Here is a 16,580-nt window from a genome sequence, read left to right as displayed (position 1 = left end):
CTAGTATTAAAAGTATCAGAATTATTTTATTTTATATATAATATATGTAATCTTTGAAAAAGCAAAGATATGATCTAAGGTGCAAAAGAATGTAAGAATGCAAAGGTAAGACATAATTGAGAGACATTTAAAACTTTTTTCAGCTTCTTAACTCATTCACTTAGTCTTAACATTTATTGAGCTCCGATCTACAAGGAGCTCTAGGGCAGAAAGACTTGTACATAAAACAACTACAACCAGCCAAAACCAAAACATCAACATAAGCACAGATTATGTGTGAGGTGAAAATGCCACACTGAACTGGAGTGAGGAAGGAATTCAGGAAGGGTTCTGGAAGGAGAGCTAAGAGTTGATTTTATTTAAGGAATCTAGGAAGCAAATGAATTAGAAGCACATTCTGCACACTGGAATGAAGTGGGAAACAGCATGATTTGGATAACTGTAATAGTTGAGTTGTTAATTCAGAGAATAAAGTCTGGATCATTAGATGGAAGGCAAACTTAAAGACTGAAAAGGACTATAAAGAACAAAGATTCTGAATGCATCAATATCACAAACATAAGGCATTTAAACAGACTCCCCTATTTCTACTTCTGAGTATACCTTTTGGTTTTACAATAAGTTTAAGAGATAGAAAATTAATTTTTTAAAAACTTTTAAACTGTAGCTCAGTTGATTGGAGCATCATCCCATACACCAATAGGTCTTCGTTTTAGTCTCACCGCCCCTTCCTCCCTCTCAAAAAAATAAAATCAATAAATATATCCTTGAACAAAGATTCAAAACAAAACAAGTTATTTCTGGATTTCCTAAAAAACTGAGTTCCTTTATGACTTACAGGAAATAAAACTGCACAAATGTTTTATGTAATTTTCTGTAAGTATGATATCTCACACAATTAAAATAAAGGGAAGGGGAGATGTTAAAATCATCACACCATTGGGAAAAATATTTATTCTCATTCATCTATAATAAGACCTTTCTATTTATTGAAGAAAAAAAAAAGAAAAAGAAAAAAGCACCTATTCTTTGGTTCCCTTTCCTGAATCAATATGGAGGAGAGGTGCTGAAAAAACCCAGAGAATCAGAGATCAGCCTATATACATCCTTTTGGGAGTGCTGTTCACCCCTTGTGATTAAATTAATATGTTCCATTTGTATGAAGTCCTACCCATACCTGTTTTAACATTTTTTTCATTCATTTAGTTATGATTTATCAAGATACTAAATAACATAAAATTGGGAATTATGATTTATTTCTTCAAGGAAAGAAAACAAAGCCAAGAATCTGACAAAAGCTATGAAATAAACACAAGTATTTCTCTCGCAGCCTTGTTTTTCAATAGGTCAACACCAGAGGTCGCCAAACTTCAGTAATCCAGCTGTATGCAGCTTTTAAAACTTAACCCTTAACCTAGGGTTCCTGGATGAGCTTCAGAAAGCTCAAGGATCACCTCACATCATATGCAAAATTCAGGCATGCATCATTTTTTAGGAGGAGAATCCATGCTATGAATAGATTTTCAAAGTGGTCCATGATTGAAAAGCTGTTAAAAGTTGCTTTCTCTAGTCACTAATAAACATAGAAAAATTTAAATGATATAAAAATGAAGCAATCAAATATTTTGTTTCTATATGACATATGATATACACTGAGTGGCCAGATATTATGATCTTTGAACGTATAATAATCTGGCCACTCAGTGTATATCCTATATAATCCTATATAATAAAAGGATAATATGCAAATTGTCCCCACGACCAGGAGTTCGACCAGCAGGCAGGTTGGTCAACTGCCCATGTCCCCTCCCCCTGGCCAGGCTGGCTGTACCCCACCCATGCATGAATTCATGCACTGGGTCCCTAATACACATACACACACACACACATACACACACTAAGTGGCCAAATTATTATGCGTTCAGAGATCATAACAATCTGGCCACTCAGTGTATATTACAAGTAAAAATTAGTACCATTATGTGTAATGGTGTGTACATACAGATTCTGGGGAGTGAAAAGATAGGAAAAAGTTTAATGTGTTGTCCTTGCAATTTGTTAATAACACAAGAGCTCTATAATATGACAGGAGAAGAAATGTCACCAGGTAACATATAATTAAATTGCAAACACCTGTATAACATCATTGATCTATCAAAAAACTTAGGAAAAAAGTATTTTATACTTATTAAACTCTGATTTAATTAATATATTTAATCTCTCTGAGACTATTCGATAATAAAAATGTTAAGCTGGAAAAGGAGAGTATAGGCACAGGTGCTGAACAAACCATAATATAACTGAAAATCTAAGTGTTTGCTAAAAATTAGGGTGAAAATAAGGTTGGGCTGTACTTAAAAGCAAAGATAATCTTGACTATTTTAGATGAAACACAAAGATATGTCAAGCTGATTTGTACTGGGGTTGGCAAAAGTAGGTTTATAGTTATTTGTATTATTATCTATTTATAACTATAAATCTATTTTTGTCAACCCCCTGTATATTCATGACAATAAGACTTAGGGGCTGTTTCCTTTTGTTTTTGGTCACTTTTAAAAAACACTAACATTTAAGAAATATTAATGGGTTCTGGATAATCATTTACAACCATTTTAATGATAGTGAACACTAACTTTAATCCCAATTAAATGATACAGTCCGCAAAAAGAACTCCATTATACTAATTAGTACACTGTCTTACAAAAAAAATTGTACTTAGTTACTATTTTTTAATTTCATCAATAAAAAAATCTGTGGAAATTTATTTTCTCTCATTATAGCTCTCTATGATTTGCATTTTAGCCCCAATGCCTGAAATATTTTATCTAGCCCTTTAAAGAAAAAGTTTGCCAACCCTTGCATTAGAATATTAATATGGATAATGAGGAATAAGGAAACAAAAAGATCAAAATATTTGAATTTCGATTTGAGTATAATATGGGAATCCAGAAGGAACTGTTGAACAAAGAGGTAGTTATCCAAAAAAAGAGTGCAAATATCTTAGTGGTCTCAGGTACAAATTACAAGAAATTACATGGACAGCAAAGAATATTCTTGAATACACACTGATCTTTTCAACCACACTTGTATAAAATGATATCTAACAAAATCACCTTATCCAAAGTAACATTTTTATAGAATGAAGTACAAGGATTTTTAAAAAAATATGTTTTACTGATTTTTCACAGAAAGGAAGAGAGAGGGATAGATAGTTCGAAACATCGATGAGAGAGAGACATCGATCAGCTGCCTCCCGCACACCCCCCACTGGGGATGTGCCTGCAACCAAGGCACATGCCCTTGACCGGAATCGAACCTGGGACCCTTCAGTCCACAGGCCGACACTCTATCCACTGGGCCAAACCGGTTTCGGCAAGGATTTCAAAGTAATTTAATCACCATCCTGTGTAAAACTGGTAAAAGCTTCCAAGGAGTTGTAACTCAATACAATAAAACTGAATTCAAGATGTGCAGACACAGAAAGTAGCCATCAGATGACTAGAAGAGTTCAAGAAAACACTGAAAAACCATGTGTTAGGAAAGTATCTAAGAAGGTTCTGGCATTGGATGGAGTACTGGACTATGACCTCTAAGGAGATTTTCAATTTTTCACTTCTAAGAAACATTTAGAAAATTCTATATAATAAAAGCCTAATATGCTAAGAGTCTAGTCTTCCATTCAACCAAAGTATAATATGCTAATGATATGCTAAGGCTGCTAAACCACTTGCTATGATGTGCACTGAGCACCAGGGGGTAGACAGTTGCTATGACTTACACTGACTACCAGGGGTCAGACGCTCCAACCTGTAGGTTAACTTGCTGCTGGGGACTGGCTAATCAGGAGTGAGGGAGAGAGGCCAGACATGCCCTGGAGCCCTCCCATGGACTTTCCCTAACTGGCTAACCTCCCCGGCCCTGATCATGCACCAGTAGAGGCCCCTAGCAATCCAGGATCACTCAGGGGATGTTGGAGAGCCAGTTTTGGCCTGATCTTATAGGCCAGGCTGAGGGACCCCGTGGCACATGAATTCATGCACAGGGCCTCTAGTCAATAATAAAGTCCAAAAGACAGCAGAAGCTGCTGGTTTTGTCAAACTGTAACCTTAGAATGAACCAATGAAGTAATCTCAATACATACATTTTAGAATGTTTAAAAAGAGGGGTTGGAAATTCTTTAAGAGCTCAAATATTAAAAGCTTTTTAAAATTACATTTAAAAACACAATTATAATCTCACCCCTACTGTTCTTAAGATAAACATTAATTCCAAGTTATAATATTTTTAATTTAGTATTGTTAATAAAAGTGCTGATAGACATAATAAAATTATATTAAACCTATGATCAAAATTCTGCTTATATCTGTGTACTCATACATGTAGATATTCAGTCTTCCACTTTATGAATATTTATATACTGAACAGATAAAAGCATCTCCTATGTAGTTAGCAAAGTACCAGGAAGAGAGAGTACTTGGTTAGAAAAAAAAGACAGAGATTCTATTTTTATTCACTTTATATACATTTAGTCATCTTCTAGTTTTTAAGTACTTTAAATAACAGATTTATCCCTTCTATGCATCAGATATCCAAAATGGCTTTTTCCAGAATAACTCAGTTAGAGCTCAAAAGGCTGTGGTCTTATACTTCCTCGATAGTAGAACTTGCTATGTGATCTTGAATCACCTTCTCCATTTTTTAAAGTGTTGTGTGTGTGTGTTTTATGCATACTTAGAATACAGTAGCAAAATTTCATCCAATTCAAAATTCCAATTCAACCTCCTTACCTTGATTATTTCCACCAATTGATCCACACCACTGTCCCCTGGAAATATTGGTTGTCCTAGCAACAGTTCAGCCAGCACACAGCCTGCAGACCATACGTCTGAAAAGAAAAACAAAACAAAGGCTTATTAATACTGTGTAGCTTAAGGTGAGCTGAAAAGTATTTGTATAAATATTCTAATACTTTAATCAGAAAAAAATATCACAAGCAAAAGACTGTACAACTAGAACAAAGGAAAAAAGTCATCAAACTATTCTTTTTCTTTGTTTCTTTTTCATAAATATTATTTTTAAAGTATTACATGTAGTAGTACATATATCCCCCCCTCCCCAGCCTCCCTAACCCTGTTGCATGCTCTCATCCCATCCCCTACTAGTGTCTTGTGTCCATTTATTGTCCTTATATGCATGCATACAAGTCCTTTGGTTGATCTCTTTCCCCCCTTCCCCAATACTTAACTTGCTTTCCCACTGTAATTTGATAGTCTGTTCAGTGCTATACTACCTCTGTATCTATCTTTCTGTTTATCAGGTTATAATGTTATTTATTTTCCATAAATGAGTGAGATCATGTAGTTTTCTTTCATTGCCTGGCTTATTTCACTTAACATAAGACTCTCCAGGTTCATCCATGCTACTGGAAATGGTTAAGAATTCCTTCTGTTTCATAGTAGCGTAGTATTCCATTGTGTAGATTTACTAGTTTTCTAAACCACTCATTTGCTGAAGGGCATTTAGGCTGTTTCCAAACCTTAGCTATGGTGTATTGTGCTGCTATAAACATAGGGGTGCATATATCCTTTCTGATTATTGTTTCTAATTTCTTAGGATATATTCCTAGAAGTGGGATGTCTGAGTCAAATGGGAGATTCCATTTTTATTGCGGAAACTCCATACTATTCTCCACAGTGGCTGCACCAGTCTGTATTCCCACCAACAGTAAAGGAGGGTTCCTTTTTCTCTGCATTCTTGCCAGCACTTGTCATTTGTTGATTTGTGGATGATAGCCATTCTGACATGTGTGAGATGGTACGGCATTGTTGTCTTGATTTGCATCTCTCCAATAATTAGTGATTTTGAGCATATTTTCATTTGTCTCTTGGCCTTCCTTCTGTCTTCTTTCGAAAAGATTCTATTTAGTTCTGCTGCCCATTTTTTTTTTATTGGATCATTTATCTTCCTTTTATTAAGTTGTATAAGTTCCCTGTAGATGTTGGAGATTAAAGCTTTGTCAGTGATAACATCTGCAAATATGTTCTCCCATACAGTGGGCTTTTTTGTTGTTTTGTTGGTTTCTTTTGCTTTGCAAAAGCTTTTTATTTTGATGTAGTCCCATTTGTTTATTTTCTCTTTAGTTTCCATTGCCCTAGGAGCGATATTGGTGAAGAAATTGCTTTGGCGTATGTCTGAGATTTCTCTGCCTATGGATTCCTCAAATATTTTTATGCTTTCCCATCTTATGTTGAAGTCCTGTATCCATATTGAGTTTATTTTTGTGTATGGTGTAAGTTGGTGGTCTAGTTTCATTTTTTTTGCATATATATGTCCAATTTTCCCAATACCATTTATTGAAGAGACTGCCTTGACTCCATTGTATGTTCATACTTCCTTTGTCAAATATTAATTGGGCATAGGGGTTTGGGTCAATTTCTCGGTTCTCTGTTCTATACCATTGAGCTATATGTCTGTTCTTAAGCCATTATCAGGCTGTTTTGAAAACAATGACATGGTAATACAGCTTGAAATCTGGTATAGAGATCCAACCTACTTTGTTCTTCTTTCTCAGGATTGCTATGGCTATTCAGCGTCTTTTAAAAAAATTTTTATTCCAGATGAATTTTTGGAGAGGTCTTTCTAGGTCTTAAGATGCCATTGGTATTTTAATGGGAGTGCATTGAATTTATAGATTGCTATGGGTAGTATGGACATTTTAATGATGTTGATTCTACCAATCCATGAACATGGTATGTTCTTCCATCTCTTTATGTCTTCCCCTATCTTTTTCAGTGTACTGTAGTTTTTTACGTATAAGTCTTTTACCTCCTTAGTTAAGTTTATTCCTAGGCATCATAATTTTTTTGGTGCAATGGTAAATGAGATTGCTTTTTTAGTTTCTCTTTCTGTAAGTTCACTATTGGTGTATAAAAATGCCATACATTTCATGGCATTAATTTTGATTCCTGCAATATTGCTGAATTCATTTATTAAGTATATTAATTTCTTGATGGGAGTCTTTAGGGTTTTCTATGTACAATATCATGTCATCTGCAAATAGAGACAGCTTTACTTCTTCTTTTCCAATTTGGATGCCTTTTATTGCTTCTTCTTGTCTAATTGCAATGGCTAATACTTCCATTACTATGACAAACAGGAGTGGTGAGAGTAGGCATCCCTGTCTTGTTCCTGTTCTTAGGGAAAATGGTTTTAGTTTTTGCCCATTGAGTATGATGTTGGCTGTAGGTTTATCATATATAGCTTTTATTATGTTGAGGTATGGTCCTTCTATTCCCACCTTGTTGAGAGTTTTCATCAAGAAAGGGTGTTGGATTTTGTCAAATGCTTTTTATGTATTAATTGATATGACTGTGATTTTTATCTCTCAATTTGTTTATAGGATGTATCACGTTTATTGATGTGCAGATATTGTATCATCCTTGCATCCCTGGGAAAATTCTACTTGGTCATGGTGTATGATCTTTCTGATGTACTGCTGGATCCGATTTGCTAGAATTTTGTTGAGGATTTTGGCATCTATGTTCATGAGGAATATTGGCCTGTAATTCTCTTTCATTGTGTTGCCTTTATCTGGTTTTGGGATTAGGGTGATGCTGGCTTCAAAGAAAGAGCTTGGAAGTATTCCTTCCTCTTGAATTTTTTGAAATGGTCTGAGGAGGATATCTTTTAGTTCTTACTTGAATGTTGGTAAAACTCCCCTGTCAAGCAGTCTGGACCCAGGCTTTTTTTTTGCTGGAAGCTTTCTGATGACTGCTTCAATTTCGTCCATAGTTATTGGCCTATTGAAATGTTTAGATTCTTCCTGTTTTGGAAGATTGTATTTTTCTAGGAATATGTCCATTTCCTCCAGGTTGTGCGGTTTGTTGGAATAGAGTTGTTCATAGTATTTTTAACAATCCTTTGTATTTTGGTGGGATCTATTGTTTTTTCTCCTCTTTCATTTCTGATTGTTTATTTGGGTGCATTCCCTTTGCTTCTTGATGAGACTGGCTAGAGGTTCATCAATCTTATTTACCTTTTCACAGAACCAGCTCTTGGTTTTTTTTTTTTTTGTTTTGTTTTTGTCATCTCTATGTCATTTATCTCCACTCTGAACTTTATTATTTTCTTCTTTCTGCTTACACTGGGCTTTTCTTATTGCTCTTTTTCTAACTCTTTGAGTTGTAGGGTTAGATAATTTTTACCATTGTTCCTTGTTTTTTGCAGTAGGCTTGCAGAGCTATGAACTTCCCTCTCAAGACTGCTTTCGTTGTGTCCCATAGATTTTGGATTGTTTTGTTTTCTTTTCGGTTTATTGCCATGATGTTTTTTATTTCTTCTTTGATCTGTCTAATAACCAAATCATTGTTTAATAGCATGCTGTTTAGTCTCCATGTGTTTGAGTGTTTTGGATTGTTTTTATTGTAGTTGATTTCCTTATGCCACGTGATTTGAGAAGATGCTTAATATGATTTCTATCTTCTTGAATTTGAAGAGACTTTGCCTATGACCCAATATATGGTCTATCTTTGAAAATGACACATGTGCACTCGCGTAGAATGTACATTCTGTGGCTTTGTGGTGAAATGTTATGAAGATGTCAATTCATTCCATCTTGTCTAGTGAGTCATTTAGCATTGATGTTTCTTTGCTGTTTTTTTGTTTAGAGGATTTGTCCAATGGTGATAATGGGGTATTAAAGTCTCCTACTATGATTGTATTGCTGTTAATCGCTCCCTTGATATCCTCCAGGAGTTTTTTTGTTTGTTTGTTTGTTTTGTGTGTGTGTGTGTGTGTGTGTTTTAATGTATTTGGGTGCTCCTGTATTGGATGACTATATGTTTACCAGTTATTTCTTCTTCTTGGACTGTTCCCTTTAGTATTATGAAGTGGCCTTCCTTATCTCTTTTTATGTTCTTCTCTTTGAGATCTAATTTGTCAGAGATAAGTATTTCTACCCCAGCTTTTTTTTCATTTCCACCGCCCGAAAGAGCTTTTTCCATCCCTTCACTCTCAGTCTGTGTGCATCTTTTTTTCTGAAGTGGGTTTCTTGTAGACAGCAGATATATGGGTCGTGTTTTCTTATCCAGTCTGTGTCTTTTGATTGGTGCATTTAATCCATTTACATTTGAAGTTATTATTGATAGGTACTTATTTGTTGCCATTTTTATTCTTTACCCCTGTGTTCCTTCTTTGCTCTTCTTTCTTCTTTTAACTGCAGACCTTTTAGCATTTCTTGTATTGCTGGTGTGGTGGTAATAAACTCTCTTAGTTCTTTGTTGTCTGCAAAGCTCCTCAGTTCACCTTCAATTTTGATAGCCTTGCTGGGTACAGTATTCTTGGATTCAGACCCTTCCTTAGCATGACTTTGTATATTTCATTCCATTTCCTTCTGGCTTGATGTGTTTCTGTTGAGAAATCAGTTGCTAGTCTGATGGGGGATCCTTTATATGTAACTTTCTCTCTCTCTCTCTCTGGCTGCTTTTAAGATTCTTACTTTGTCGTTGGTGTTTGCCGATATAATTATAATGTGCCTTGGCATTGGTCTCTTGGGGTTAATTCTGCTTGGGATTTGTGAGATTCTTTGATTTGTGTGGGTTTTTTCTTCCCTATATCAGTGAAGTTTTCTGTCATTATTTCTTCAAACACGTTTTCTAGTCCTTGCTCACTTTCCTTTCCTTCTGGAATCCCTATAATGCGGATGTTGTTTTGTTTCGTTTTGTCCCAAAATTCCCGTAGGCTCTCCTCCTGCTTTTTAATTTTTTTTTTCTCTAGAAGCTGCTCTACTTGGGATATTTTTTCCTACATTGTCTTCTAGCTCACTGATGGGGTCTTCTGCTTCTTCTAGTCTACTCTTGATGCTTTCTATTGAGTTCTTTACAGCAGTGATGTCATTTTTCATTTCTCCTTGGTTCTTCTTCATTTCCTCTTGGTTCTTACACATATTGCCAGATTTGTCTTCCATTTTTCAGCCACCTTATGACCATTTCTCTAAAGTCTTTCTCTGACAGGTTGCTTGCCTCCATTTTGTTTATTTTCTTTTCTGGTGATGCCTGCTTTTCTTTCATATGCGGGCTGTTTCTTTATCTCCCCATGGTTTCTCTTCTCCAGGTGTCTGGTTATGTAATACTCTCTCTTCTTAATCTAAAAAGCTTCCTTTTAACAAGTAACAAAGTCCTCTTTGGGATGTGATGGTTCCGATCATGTAGTAATGGCCTCTCCCAGACTCAATTTGTCTCCCTCCATAATTTTTCTGCTGGAGCCTGCTCCCTTGTTTGAGTATCTGATGTGTGTCTCCAAGAAGAGTCCAAACTATTCTAAATGCATTTTAAAAATTAAGTGTTAAACTTACTCAAGGGGAAATCAAGACCAATCATAATATTCCCCCCCCAAATGGTTTACTTATCATCAAATGTCAGGTGTCTGAATCTTCAATAACCAAGACAGGAAATTACAGTACCAAAACATAGGGCATGATTAGCTACTTATCATAGTTAAAAATAAGGCAAAGTGAGACATCTTTGGATATGATCAGGTGCTTAAAGAGTAGCAACAACCTAGGGTTCAATATCCTGAACACAGAGTTTAAACCAATGTAAATTCTGAGAAAAAATTTTAGGACTTTAAATATTTGAAGTTTATGTTGTCAGAAATATAGATAGGGGGGAAAAAAGTTCTTAAATATGTTACTATTTTAAAGTGTAAAGACAGAAAAATATACTTTATTTCACAAATAACAAAATAATTCATTTTTTTAAGTCAAAGTGAAAACCTTAATCTCTGAGGAAAACTGTTAAAAACATAATTAATAAATTAAAACATAATTTAAAGCATACATTCTGGCTTACCCAAAAGAGTCTTGGTTTAAATCTATTGCTCTGGAATAATTACTAAAGCATATACTTTCTCTCCAAATGGGAATATAAATTATATGGCCACTCTACATATAGCCCACCATTAAGTCTTCCTTTAAGGTTAAGCTAATTTTCAGTTTCTGGATGCCTGAGATTGCTGGGTTTTGATAAACCAATAATCAAGTGCTTCAGACAGATGAACATAATCATTGCTGGGCTTTCCCATCTACCAACAGGGAGGAAGAATATTGAAATGGCATGGGACAACAAATAATTTAAGAGGTCAGATGTGGTAAGATGCACTATAAAGAGAGAATTGAAAATCCCTACTCCAGTGATTACCTTTTACTAACCTAGTAAAATGATATTAAATTCATTTAAGAAATTCAAGTTGATTTTATCCAGTTCAAAGTAATGACAACAAAGATACCTATTTTGCAATCACAGACCAAAAAAAAAAAGGCCCTCCTTGATCTATTAGGTAATTGTTAATTAAAGCAAATATGAATCTGCAAGAAAATGTTTACTTTACTCAAAGCCTATAGTAATACTAACTCTTAAAATCAAGTGGGAAAATGTATCTCCTTATTAATGTAATTTATTTATTTCTATCTAGGTTTAAAAATATCCCTTTACCTAGCTAATTAGATGAAAGATAATATCAATTAATTTCTTTCCTCTGTAATACAGAATAATTCACCTCAGAAGACAAGAATAGAAAAATTGCAGGGAAATAATTACACTTTCATAAAACAAAAAATGGAAACACTTTCTTAGGCATGATTCTAGGTACAAATATGGGAGACAAGGAGTAAAATATTAAGGAATACTATTGCTAAAAAGAAAAAGGAATACTATTGCTTAGTGGTTGTCACAGAAGATGAAATGAAAACATTCAGGTGGCAATTTTATACTAGTGGTCTTCAATACATGTTAACTCAGGCAAATTACCAAAATCAAGATATTTATCATTCACTATTTGGCAGACACCAAAATCTCTTCTGTTCTTATAACTTCAGAGGACAAATGGATGATATTCTCCAAAAGAATAAAACAGAACTAAACAAAAGGCACAAAAACATAAAGTGCTTTAGCACACTGAATTTTCTGATTATTTGGAAATTAAGCCAAAACAGTATTCTATTTCATACTTTAATTCATGGTAAAAGCAATCTTTCAAGGCTATCTAGTATAACAAACTTACTTCACAGATAAGGAAGTAGAGTGACTTGTCCAAGGTAAAGCTACTGAGTAGTAGAAGTAGGCCTGGATCCCAATTTCAATGTCACTATCACCACAGAATACCTGTTTCTTCACAGGTCTGTAAAACCAATTCCTTATCTTAAAGAAGCCATTTGTTTTCATTCTACCATTTCTTAGTAAGACAATAGAATCGGAGCCATTAGTCTTAGCTCTGGTTATATCCAAATATGACAATAAACTAGTCAAACCAGCTACTCTTTTACTTTAAACATCGTTTAAAATATTTCTAAAATGTACTTGTGCTAGTACACTTCTAAATAACTGTGTTTTTGTTTGTTTACAAGTATTCCAGAGTGTTAAGAGGCAAGTGTCCTAACTATAAAAAGGGAGTCCAAATATAGGCTTGTTGGGGGTGATTATTTGAAAAATCCAAGAAACCTAAAAGTTGATAGTAAGTATATTTAAAATTTTAAATACTATACATATTTTTGCTTATGTTAAGAAAAAACACATTTTAGGGTGTACCCATCATTATATTTAAGTGAAAGTATAGGTTACTAATACTAAATTACTGAAAACAAGATTCAATTAATAGTTACAAGCCATTTACATTCTGACTTGGTACTTACCTATACTAGAGGTATAATCAGTGGCTCCAAAGATCAACTCTGGTGCCCTATAGTACCGAGAACAGATATACGAAACATTGGGTTCTCCTCGGACCAGCTGCTTTGCACTAACAAAAATAAAAAGCAGAAAAATTTAAAACTAACTAAACCTTAAAATTGCTATCATGCACAAAATTAAATGTTTATATCTAAGGTTCATGTAATTCCATTCATGTCATACATGAAAAAGAAAATATGAACCATAATTATTTCAGACAAAAGAAACATAATTTTAGTAATATAATAATTTTAAAATAAGAATAATTTTTAAAGACTACATTTGTCAACTGTCACCTAAGATAAAAGAGATAAAAAGTCACAGAAGGATAAATGCTAAATTTCATCTGATCCTCTGGTTCCCTAAATTCCACCTCTGAAATACAAAGAAAGAGTTGAAAAGTAAGAAGTACCCATCCCCACCGAAGCATAGCAACAGATTATCTATACTAATAATAAGAGAACTATGCAAATTATCCATTACAGCATCACATCATGACCAGATCTGCAGGCTGTGTCCCTGCCCTCTGCTCAATGATTGCTTTTTAAACAATCCTCATCCAAGGATATGTTTATTGATTTGAGTGAGAGAGAGACAGAAATGTCAATCAGTTGCCCCCCCACACATGCCCCAACCCATATCAAACCTAAAACCTAGGCATGTGCCCTGACCAGGAATAGAATCAACCACCTTTCGTGTATGGGATGAGGCTCCAAATGAGTCACACTGGCCAAGGCTTGACCTTGCTTTTTAAATTTAGAATTTCTCAAAAATGATTCCTTTTCAATTTATAGAGCTACCACATGCCATTATTTATATGGTCATTTTCTTAATGACAGACACTGATAAACAATGCTGTGACAAAAATCCTTGTATATACACTGTTTTATATTTCTAAGAGAATAATTCCTAAGAATTAAATTGCTAGATGACTATATGCATTTATAATTCTGACAGAATTTACCAAACTATCTGAAGCTGCACTAGTCTATAGTCCCTGAATAAGCGTTACAATATTTTTAGACTGATATTATAAAAGAGGGAAGGGAGAAGAAAATAGAGCAAACTTACCTTCCAAAGTCACAGAGTTTTAATACAGCTGTATCAGGGTCCAACAAGAGGTTCTGTGGTTTAATATCCCGATGGCAGATTCCAAAGGAATGAATATAGGCTAAACTTCGAAACAGCTGATACATATACAACTGGAAAAAATAGCAAAAATTAACTGAATAGTTTTTCTCCCAAACAATTAGAATCCTTAAGCGGTAAATAAAGTAACAGATAAGGTGAAATGCTGGGGATTATAAGTACTCAATCTTCCTTTAACAAGTTTCATGTCATTTCTATGTTAATTAGTTAATTAAAGTTTCATTAACTATATAATATATTTATACCATCCTTTACTAACTTAAAAAAGAAAATTTTACAATGTGCCTTATAATATTTTATTATACTAAGATTGCAAAACAAATCCAAGATGTCCATGGATTTGTCAAACGGATAAAAAGCTCAGAGAGATATTTCAAATCATATGACTAATAAGAAAGTTTAGACCAAAAGCCAAGTCTTCAGTTTTTAAGTTCATCATTCTTTTAAAGTATTTGCAGTTTCATCTTCAGAATAATTTTTCTGAGATGTCAGTCCCAGAGGTTATTGATAAAGAGGCCTGGAAAAATTCACATGTGAACTGAGAAAATCTATAATCAATGGCCTATCAAGATATTAATGACCCCATTAATAGCATCACTATGCTTCCTATTAATATCTTTCAAAAATGACATTTAAGAACAGATTCTAGCTGACTACTGACATAATTTTAAAGAGTATTTGTTCAAATTTTACTCAGAAAAAAGCACCAAGAAATTGGGTCTGCATAGAAGAAAGAATCAGACTCTTGACTGGGGGAGACAGGGAGACTTTATAAAGAAAGAGAATACAGCTGACTCTTGAACAACATGGGTTTGAACTTCATGGGTCCTCTTATATGTGGATTTTATTCAACAAATAATATTAAATGATTTAGGGGGAGATTTCCTTACTACTGTGAAGCAATCATATCTATAACACGAGGCTACCATAAAGTTATATTGTTGCTTCTTTATTTTTAATGCATGAATTGTTATAACTATAAATAAACTGAACTTCTTTTTCATATTATCTTTTCAATATTTATGCTTAGTGTTAGTAATACATATAATATCTATAATGTTTTACAAGAAAATGATGATACAGGTACTAAAAGATGATTTATCAGATGATAAATCTTACATAAACAGGTGATGTGAACTTAAGAATATCAATAAATGCAGTGTAGTACTGTAAATGTATTGTATTTTCATTTGATTTCCTTACATTTTCTTTTCCCTAGATTATTTTAAGAATATAGTATATAATATATATATCATTCAAAATGTTATTAATCAACTATTTATATTATCAGTAAGACTTCTGTTAATAATAGGCTGTTAAATTTTGGGGGAGTCAAAAGATAGAGGTGAATTTTTGACTAGAAGTGGAAGTAGGGGAGGGTGTCAGCACCCTTATCCCTGCATTGAAGGATCAAGTGTATCTTAAACCTCCTGTTTATCCCAAGGTCTATGTTCTGGTTCACTAAATTTTTGTGACTTCTCACCTTGGAAAGACTTTTTGAAATGATTCAACCCAAACATAACAGTAACTTGATAAAAAACAACAAAACCGATAACTAAAGTTCAGATGCAGGGGTCTTCAAACTACGGCCCGCGGGCCACATGCAGCCCCCAGGGGAGTCTGATCCTGCCCGCCAGGTTTTTTGGGCAGTGAGCGCAGCCAATGTGTTACAGTAGGAATTAGTAGTTCATATAGTCCGGCCCTCCAGCTCTCTGAGGGACCGTGATCTGGCCCCCACTTTAAAAAGTTTGAGGACCTCTGAGATAGAGCATTGTCACAAGGCACCATATTTAGAGGCTACTGTTAAGACTTAGTTATTAATTCAAGTTAACATGAGACCTGCTTTCCTTCCAACAGGCCATGATGAAAACTGCAGACAGGTAATTTCAGTGCATCCTTAACATTATATTGAACTACAACTGGAAAAGTTTAATCCTTCTTTAAAATGAAGCATAATTTAAAATGCATAGATAAGATCTTCAATTAGGTCAACATTTTGCCACCAAAGTTAGAATTAAGGAATGTAGATATTTAATAACTTAAAAAAAAAAAATTTCTCACCAAGAACATGTTTCCCACTGATTTTTAGTGAGAGAAGAAGGGACAGGGAGGGAAGGAAGGAGGGAGAAACTGACAGACATTGATGCGAAAGAGAAACATCGATAGGTTGCCTCCCTTATGCACCCCAACCAGGGATTGGAGCTGCAACCTGGTATATGTCCTGAGAGGAAATTGAACTTGCAACCTTTCAGTGCTCAGGATATTGCTCCAACCAACTGAGCAACACCAGTCAGGTCATTCATGTAACTTTTTAAAAGCTTCATAATTTTAATATTGTATCATTGTTCACAGCACCAATCTCCAAGTCCTAAAGTTTTCTCTTAGAGTTTTAAGAGTTTACTTCACTGTCACTTAAAAAAAAAAAAAAAAAAAAGTCCCATAAGAGTTCACAGACATTAATTTACTAAAGGAGAGACTTTATTAAAGACACTGATGTGTAGGTTAGCAAGAATCAATGGAAAAAAATGTTTTCTTTGCTAAATTTGCTTAAGAGTTTAAATGCGGTTAAACTATCTTTTTATAATATTCATTCCTCTGAAAGATCTATTCTATCTCCCATTCTCTTCATTTTATCTTTTGAAAAGTCAATATAAAAAATGACTTTTTATATCTTTGAGTCTGTAAAAGTATATTTATAGGATAACTGAG

The 16,580-nt window shown here is 34.3% G+C and overlaps 1 protein-coding gene across 8 annotated transcripts in view; it reads right to left on the bottom strand.

The window, feature by feature from the left end:
* GSK3B (glycogen synthase kinase 3 beta) overlaps window positions 1–16,580 on the bottom strand; it is a 173,497-nt gene that overhangs the window by 55,758 nt on the left and 101,159 nt on the right. For all 8 annotated transcript variants that reach the window (XM_084871680.1, XM_084871677.1, XM_084871682.1 and 5 more), the window contains 3 exons: window positions 13,794–13,924; window positions 12,686–12,792; window positions 4,788–4,885 (listed from right to left, as the gene is read on the bottom strand). In XM_084871680.1, the coding sequence (XP_084727806.1) occupies window positions 4,788–4,885; window positions 12,686–12,792; window positions 13,794–13,924 (336 nt within the window). The remainder of the gene's footprint in view (window positions 1–4,787; window positions 4,886–12,685; window positions 12,793–13,793; window positions 13,925–16,580) is intronic.

This window comes from Pipistrellus hanaki (assembly GCF_964339955.1).
Source record: "Pipistrellus hanaki genome assembly, chromosome: 2".
Classification (NCBI taxonomy): domain Eukaryota; kingdom Metazoa; phylum Chordata; class Mammalia; order Chiroptera; family Vespertilionidae; genus Pipistrellus; species Pipistrellus hanaki.
The sequence above is the reverse complement of the archived record's forward strand: the minus strand, read 5'-3'. Positions and strand labels throughout refer to the sequence as shown.